At 44.5% G+C, this 8770-nt stretch overlaps 1 protein-coding gene across 1 annotated transcript; it reads right to left on the bottom strand.

Annotated features, from left to right (window-relative positions):
* Positions 1–392: 392 nt before the first annotated feature.
* Positions 393–8441, bottom strand: LOC123144214 (uncharacterized). Its single transcript, XM_044563271.1, has 10 exons — positions 8097–8441; positions 4885–5006; positions 3759–4803; positions 2873–3409; positions 2467–2655; positions 2162–2389; positions 1824–2057; positions 1536–1611; positions 1276–1465; positions 393–1185 (listed from the first exon to the last, which is right to left on the bottom strand). Exons 1-10 carry the CDS (start codon positions 8271–8273, stop codon positions 714–716), a joined length of 3270 nt encoding a protein of 1089 aa, XP_044419206.1. The 5' UTR covers positions 8274–8441; the 3' UTR covers positions 393–713.
* Between the last annotated feature and the right edge of the window lie 329 nt (positions 8442–8770).

Below are 8770 nucleotides of genomic sequence, written 5' to 3'. Positions count from 1 at the left end.
CTGTCTTTGTTGAGTTAGACTCTATGTTACCTCTGAAGTTACTCCCACTATGGACAGTCTTAGTTATAATTAGATAATACCCCACGCGTTGCAGGATGTTATTGTGTGACAAAGAGCTCAAAAGAGAGGAAGGCACAGTAAGAAGAAAAGGAGTTAGAAAATCCAATTTTGTATGAGATCTTGGTATTTTATTAGATGATCAAAAGTAGTGTATTCATCTCAATGGAAAGGAGACCATGCAACTATAAAAAAATATTAGCACATAATTTATTTTAATGAGAACACCAATACAGAGAGAAGATAAATGAAAAAAACATCATGACCAGCAGCGCTTCAAACAAAATATATGCCGAGATACTACCGCAATATGAATTGCTTGTTTGCACCTTGACTGAACACATAGCTTCGATTTTACTCACGTATGTGGTTCCACTCAACTTATATAGCACTACATTTATATACACCCGGATTGTAAAAATTGTGCTGAAACCAGTACACACGAAGCACAACTTCTTAAGAATAGTAGGAGTAGATAACTGTGCAGAAAAGCCAGCGAGTGGTCACGGACAAAACAGAAGGACTGTTCCAGTGATCGTAGAGAAAAACTATTGCAGAATTTTCCACCGGGGATGCATCGCGATGTGTGACCCAGCGGCTATGATCACCCACCCTGTTTACACACCACCTCGGATTCACAAAACAAAGCAAGTCATTTACAGGAGATGACTGTACCACGGGCCATGAACCTGCTCTGATATTGTTGCTACTTTGATCAGCACCTCAGCTGCCTTCACTACGCGGTCGGTGAGCTTTGTCGCCCTGATGCGCCCCAGGGCCGCCTCCGCGAGTTTCCTGCCCTTCGTCCCGTTGCCACCCAGGGTGACTGCACGGAACGCGCAGTGAACAGATCGAGACACCTTCCTGAAGACAGTGTCATCAGTCTGGAGGCTTTTGAGGAAGACCCTGCTCAATATCTGCTTCCTGTTCTCAACCATTTCATCCGAACAAGGGCCGGCCGAGGTCGACGAACGGACCATCACCTCGATGATCTGATCCATGCCAACATCAGAAAAACTGTCTAGTAGCTCTGCGAGCGTGTTGAACAGTTCCAAGGTAGAATTTTCCAGTTCTGAGGGAGTGGCCTTTGAGTCCTCACTCATCAATACTTGACGCTGGACAAGCATGCTGTAAGAAGAACATAAGTAGGTTCAGTCGTTAATGTGTTCTAGTGCTCTGATATTATTACGTAGTAATGAACACAACATAAAATTTCACCTTGTTGCGATAACAATCACTTGTTGGAACTGACTCTGGACACCACGCAACCTCAACCAATTGAGCTTAAATGTCTCAGGTACTGATTTTCTTTCCATGCCCTCCATCCTGCTGATAAGCTGTAACAGCCCAATCCTTACTAGCCTGTCGAGCGTTTCTCCCGAGCACTCTGGTAGGATCTCTGTACTTCCTGTTTCATGTTATGTAACGTGATTAACAAACTCAGGTAAATGGCCAGCATAAAATTAATGAGCAAATACCTGCTACAGGCACTGTAGATTGTTGCTGATCTGGAGTTCCACGACCAGCTCGGAGGGTCGTAACCAATGGCTGAACCTGTTATGACAGACAGGCGTAGATTCAATCAACAGCAGCAGATGAGAACCATAAATACTTAGGCTAGTGTTGCTTAAAACAGCCCATAGGGGGTCTGTAGCTTAATCAATAACAGCGGGTAAAAACCACAACTACTTGTCTATTATTACTGCTTAAAACAGTAGCTGTGCATAGTGTTTACTAGGAGTAAAATTTAAGAACATGAAACTAACATTGTCTGATGCAGGCAGGATCTGTAAGGAGCTGACATATTCATTCCATTCTTCTTCTACCATATCCTTTGAGGTAGAAATCCACTGAATAGTTGAAGTGAGAAACACTAATGCATTGGAACGGGATCCATAGCGATCGGCAAAAGCTTTCTGCAGGTACTCGACCCCACCGTAGCCCTTTATAATTGGTTTCAGTAGTTGGATTCGTGCTCTACTGACTTCAGACTGAAGAGCCTGTTTAATAAAAAATATTTAGTTTCTGAGTGATGCTATAGATTCACTGTGTAGCTAGTGTAAATTACTCAAAACCTAGAGGTAGTATTAAGGATTATACAAACCTTTAACTCTTCCATAGTGAACCGCAAGCCCTTGATGACAGCTATTACAAATGCATTTGGATCTCTATCATGAGAATCAGAGTGTCCGATCAATTCGTTCAATAATTTGTCATGACTGATCTTCATTTCTTCTTCCTTTGCGGGAGAAGATAATTTACGCAGCATGCCCAGAGAGTACTGCAGAATCTGCCCCAAATATTGTGTGCCCTGGGTGCTCGACTCAAGTACCTTTCCACAAGAAATGATTCGTTGGTATCAGATGTATTTAATAGATTCGTGATAACACTCATTCAGACTCTTCTTACCTGGGACAATATTTCAAGGTTAATATTGTTTGTTATTTCTTCTTTCCACCCTTTACTGGCCATCTGGTGCAATGCATCCCTGACTTCCTTTACTAGGTTGACCAGATAACTGTAATCTGGTGTGTCTCCTTTCATTGAATCCACAACCACATCCCAGAAAGCTTTCTCCATTGTTTCCCTAACTTGTGCCTGAGAATAAAAAAGTGGGCAACTAAGAAAATAACATACTACTTAACCGGAGGTGCATCTTACACTGGAAAAAACTACACCCTAGATCATGGCATTTGAATTCCCCTAGACACTCAAAGCTCACACAGATTCTCTACCATGATACACATTTTTGGTTCTTAGATTACCCCAGGTGTGAAGCTCGACAGTAATATTCTAATATACGAGATGACCTAACCTTGAAATCCCCCTCAACTTTACCAACGTCATCAGAGCTATCAGAAAAAGAACCATGCAAAATCTCATTGACCATTTGTTCATTCTCTGTTGGCAGCTGTTCTGGCACCGTTCTGCTCATTTGGCTGCTGATGACCTTGTCTCCTGAGTTACTTTCAGATGGTGAAGGGGAAGCTTTCAACAAATATCCGACAAGCTCATTCTCTATTGGCAGCTCTCCTGACCCTGTGCTGCTCATTTGACCACCGTTGTCTCTAGTGTTACTTTGAGACGTTGAAGAAGAAGCCTTGGACAAAGATTGAACAACTCTACCTAGCCTTTCACCATCCGTGCCCAAATTATCTTTGGTGTCAGAAAGAAGAGAGTGTCCAGAAAGAGATGCGACATTTGCATCTGATGTTGCCAAGGGGCTCCTATTTTCCTTGGCTCCAATGAACTTTGACCTTGTTTCTGATAAAGCAAGTTCCATCCTCTCAATACTAGCTTCACCACCTAGGTGCCAAACCTTCTCCCTTAGAAGTTTCTGGTCTACCATAACCTGGACGGCAAACAGAATTTCGTTTCAGCAGATGTTACACTTATGAAGATGTCAAGAAAAGAGCATCGGAGTAAATAAACTACTCCCTCCGTCCCATAATATAAGAGCGTTTTCGACACTATACTAGTGTCGAAAACGCTCTTATATTATGGGACGGGGGGAGTAAGTGTTAACATTCTAGCACGTTTGTTAGAACGCCCAAGGCTTTATTCCTCAGATGATACATTAAGACAAATCATATGCACCCAAAGTAAGATTTGTTCAAAGCCAAATCATATGCACCCAAAACTACACAAGGGATATGGCAGAACATAAAAAAGAAGCACCGATATAAAATTATGAATCATACCTGTTTCTGGATGGCTGTCGAATTAATATTAGTATAATTAAGGCTATCTGACATGCCTTCAGTAGTTAATTTGCATGTTTGCATCATTGAGAGCTCAAGCTTGCATGCAGCTGTCACGAGATCTTCCTCTAGCGACTTGGCATCTTTTGCTTTCCACACCACAAAGTGGTAAAGATAAGCACACCAAGCTTTATCAAAAGAAGCCAGCTGAGATCTGAATTTTGTTCGATCAGCAGCAATTGAAGAACACTCCTGGTTATTAGAAGATCCAGGAGAGACTGCACCTAATGTAGACTGCTGCAATATGCATGCACCATCTAACCCATCAAGTATTGTCTTCATCAGCAGTTCAAATTCCTTCACAAAGTTTGTTGCTGACTCCACAAGTAGTTTCTCTCGCTCGCCTTGTACATTAAAAACAGCCCCTGGATGACCTAGAATCATGTAAGCACAAAGCACTACCCTTGGTGAATATCTAGGTAACTTGCCAGAGTCAGAATTTTTAGTTGTCCTTTTTGGTGTTACTCTAGCTCTTGCTGCACTACTTGGTAGGATTCTCGTATTTGGTGATCCCAGGTGCTTGAGCAGATGATCGATATTTTCTGGTGTGCATGAACTTGATGTCTCAGAAAGAATAAAACGACTCTCCAAGCAATCAAGCAATGCCCTGGCGGTCTGAAGAACTTTTGTAGATTCAATACAGAGGGCTAGTTTTTCAAATGGCAGAGAATTAGCAGATTCCTGATTTATTCCCAGCACGTCAAAGGCCGCAGCCAACACCACTGTTGTCTCCCTGTACTTATTCTCTGATGTCACTCTTTGCCCAAAGAACTTTTTTGTCCTCTCCTCCAGCGCAGCTCGCCTCTGCAAACGAGCATGCAAGAGTTGAATACGGTTCTCCTCCGCTTGCTGTACCCGATGCTCAACTCTCATGCCAAGCTCCTCCCTTTCCCTGTTGAACCTCATTTCTGCATCCTTCTTACCAGCCTGACGCAGCTCATCCAGTTTAGCTAAACGATTCTGCTCTTTCTCCAGGAGGCTCAACCTACAATTATAGAATATTCTTCAATCTTTGGTAAAAAAGAATCAAATAATAATACCCTACCGGTTTGCCTCTTTTGATTACCTCTTCTGCTTAGCAGCCACAAGCTTTGCTTCAAGGCGTTGCTTGGGATCCTCCTCCTGAGATGGCTGTGAAGTGCTCCTGACCGCATGCCTTGCTTTGCATGATAATTTTTCATGGAATTGCTGGAGAGGACAACAGTTTATATAAGTAGGCAGCAGCAAACATATATGTTTTACCAGTCCATGAAACTTCGCAAAACTTGCCCCATTTTGGTCATTTCACCCTTCACACAGTTCTCAAAAGTTAGTTAACAAAACAAGAGAATGAACTTTCTGGTCATATAAATTTGTAATGGAGACTCAACATTCTCACCGTCAGAACCAACCAGGGCTTAAACAAGCCCTCTTCTAATCAATGCACCGAGACACAAAGCTTTCACATTTTCTCTAAAAAATAACCAACCAGGGCTCCCACTGCCACAAAGTTAAGATAAACCTCAACTACCTTGCAGTTCTAAGATCTGATCAAATAAACTAACACACGGTGCCAACTTGGCAGCCATTTTGCCACACTAAGAGCTTGATATGGTGATGCAAAGCATGAAGGCTGACATGGCTTCGAGACCGGGTGGGTTTCTGGTATCATTTTTCGAGAAGTTCTTGGGGGCAGTCAAGGGTTTTGTTCTTCAAATTCTCAATGGAATTGCCCTTGGCACGGTAGTATGTCAAGGTTGACTTCGGGGTGTGAATGCTTATTCCTAAAACTGAAGGGGCGGGGTGCATTAGGCATTTCCACCCTATCGCGCTAATTAGTGTAATTTTCAAGATCATTGCTAAAGCTTATGCCACCAGGTTCTCCGGGGTGGCGCATACAATTATTAGCTCTAGTTAAACATCATTTATCAAAGGTGGACTTATCCTGGACGGGGATCTGGCGCTACAAGAGATTGTTCACAAACTTCGAATCAAGAATCTATGGGTAGTCTTGCTAAAACTGGACTTCATGGAAGCATATGATAGGATAAACTGGAAGTTTCTACGCAAAGTTATGCCCAGGGAAGGTTTTGACGCTGGATATATTCATCGGATCATGCAGTTGGTCTCGGGTGGCCAAACTGCAATGATTGAGAAGTGCACCCCTTCTCCTGCAATCTCAGAGGGGTGAGATAAGGGGATCCCATCTCACCCCTCTTGTTTGACTTGGTGGGGATGCCTTTGCAGAAATCCTATCCTCGGCCAATATGGCAGGTCATGTCTGCGGAGTGATGCCGCACTTGATCCGGTGGAGGGGGGGGGGGGTGTCTTGCATCTCCAACGCATGGATGATACCATGATCCTCTCATCCAGAACAAGCCCGCTGCCATTGCAAACATGAAATTCCTGCTTATGTGCTTCGAGAACATGTCAGCGTTAAATTTTAATATACACAAGAGTGAAGTTATTGCCATGGGGAGTTGGGAGATCTCTTCAAGTTAGGCAGCTTCCCTATAACATACATGTGAATTCCTAACAGTGATAGGAAAATCTCCAGTGCCACCACGTTGAGAAAGTTGCTAACCATGTTGGAACCATGGCAAGGAAAATGTCTTTCCTCTGGGAGGATGCTAATCCTCACTAACACAGTAATATGTGCTTATGCAGCCTACCAAGGTACTTCATGGGACTTTACATGCTGCCAGACAGAATTCACGCTACCATGGACACGCACCGCTCCCACTTCTTTTGGGAAATAGCTGGACCGAAGAGACCTTAGTCAATTGGCTGGCAGGGCGCCGCGCTAAAGTATGTGGTGGCCTCGGCCTGCTTAACTAGCTCATGACCAAGTGGATCTGGAAGTTGTACCAAGATGACAGGAGCCTCTAGAAAGATATTCATTTTAGCTAAATATCCCGAGGCCTCGGATATCTACTTCTGCATTGGGGCAGGGGGGTCTCGATTTCGGAAAAGCATCGACCGCATTAAATATAGCTTCAAGCTCGGTGCTAAGTATGCAGTTAACGACATCCAACTGACACTTTTTTCTAGATGGATTGGTGGCATGGTGCGAGCCCCTTGAAATACAGGTTTCCCCTGCTGTTTAACATTTGTTCCAACCCCTCGTTCACGGTTGTTTAGGCATTTAGAGGTGATGGCTAGCATATCCATTTCCACCGCTCCTTCAGCCACGATGAGCTCCTACCGTGGGAGGCGCTTCACTCAGTGATGGAGGAGGTTCAATTGGGTTCCATCGACAAATCCATGTCCTGGGCACTGGAACCTTCAGGGATTTTCTCGTCCAAGTCACTCTACTCTAGGATTTGCCAAGAAGTGGCTCACTTCAAGGATATGTGGAGCGTCGATCGCCTTTAAAGATCAAGATTTTCACTTGGCAACTTGCCAGAGATCGTCTCCCTTCTACTGACCAAATACCGAAGTATCACGGGCCGTCCTGTGCGTTGTCCGTTGTGTGGTGAGGAGGAAAATGTGCTGCATATCTTCTCCTGTCACCTTGCACATTTCATGTGGAGTGGCATCTGCCAGTTGCTTGGGTGTCACTGGGATCTGGCTAACTTTACGGGTTTCTTTGCTGTCCTTTAAGGGTTTCCGCCTAGAGGTATTCTTTGGTTTTACTTTTCAGAGGAATGTTGGGCTCTATGGAATATTAGAAACAAATTAACCATTGAATATGGGATCCCGAAACATCCTATATCTGTTCAGCTTTGGAAAGCGACCGCCAAGCCAAGGAATAAGAGCACAAGCCAAGGAGCACTAAACTGTTCTTTCTGATCTATCGTTGTTGGGGTCTGTTTCTTTCGGGTTGTACTTTTTTCTTTCTTTCGGGTTGTACTTAAACGGTTAAACCTTAGGCTGATGTAGTCAGCAAGTAAGACTTCCATACTGCTGTTTGACTTTATTAATTCGGGTATTAATTCATACAGTATAAGTTTTGTTTGGTCCAATTACTCTTATTGGCTGGAGCGTAACTATTCATTGGAATTGGAACTCCTACAGGAAATCAGTCCGCAGATCCCTTAACACCAAAAGATCACATCGCTCGTGCAAAATCTATAGGGATTAGGCATGAAAGGTCAGAAAATGCAACGAAGCCTGATGCTCAACGTAAGAAGAACCCCTCGACCGGAAGAAAAGGGTTCAGGGGTTCACCGGGCACTGAGAAATCGATTTTTTTATACCGCATAAACGTGCTGGCTAAATCTCCATTTCGAAGTCATACTCAACTATGAATGCGAAATAATGAAGCACGCAGCGAAAAAAATGGTGGGGGGTACCAACCTGCCTCCGGAGTTGGGCGTCGCGGAGTTTGGCCTCGATCTCTTCGGCGGTTGCCGGCGCGTCGGCGCTTGACTCGCGCGCCTGGAGGAGCCTCCTCCTGATCCGCCGCGGCACCCTGGCCACCGGCGAACCCTCCTCCGCCGGTATGTCTAGTGCTACCGCCTCCGGTACCGTCATTCGCTCCGACCGCCGATTCCTGACCAGGTTCAATCCCAAATCGCGCAGACCTACGCGCCGCCGCGTCAGATTCCGCCGGAGGTCGCACGAATTCGGCCGGCGAATCGGCTGTCGCTGTCGCTGCTGTTGCTGCTCGTTGGGGACTGAAATCCGCAATCAGCCTTCCTAGCAAACACGCGGACAATAAAAGGAGAATGAGAACGCCACCGTCGCCAAGATTCGTGCACGATCCGACGGGACAGAAATCAGCCTGAAGCCAAATAAAAATTAGACGACTGGAAATTAAATGGAAGTTTTAACAAAAGCGGGATAGTTGGCCTGGAAAAGCTATTTACACACACACAAAACATATCCGACGTGGCACAAAAAACATCCTTAAGGACAGTGGCGGAGCTTCAAAGAAAATGTTGGGCGGGCCAAGCTAAAGAAGTGCACAAAATTTTTAGGCATTAGTGCCTACTTGATACTTTTTGCTTTCATTGATTCTTTTACGGGTT

This window comes from Triticum aestivum, chromosome 6D (assembly GCF_018294505.1).
Source record: "Triticum aestivum cultivar Chinese Spring chromosome 6D, IWGSC CS RefSeq v2.1, whole genome shotgun sequence".
Lineage (NCBI taxonomy): Eukaryota > Viridiplantae > Streptophyta > Magnoliopsida > Poales > Poaceae > Triticum > Triticum aestivum.
Note: the sequence above shows the minus strand (reverse complement) of the source record. Positions and strands in the feature narration are given on the sequence as shown.

What these genes read in the sequence shown, in the direction of transcription:
- LOC123144214 (XM_044563271.1), bottom strand. Translation starts at nt 8,273, where the DNA reads ATGACGGTACCGGAGGCGGTAGCACTAGACATACCGGCGGAGGAGGGT. An exon ending in ACGCCCAACTCCGGAGGCAG is followed by an intron (nt 5,007 to 8,096) that starts GTTGGTACCCCC and finishes TGTCCTCTCCAG; the next exon opens with CAATTCCATGAAAAATTATC. An exon ending in AAGTTGAGGGGGATTTCAAG is followed by an intron (nt 2,656 to 2,872) that starts GTTAGGTCATCT and finishes TTTTATTCTCAG; the next exon opens with GCACAAGTTAGGGAAACAAT.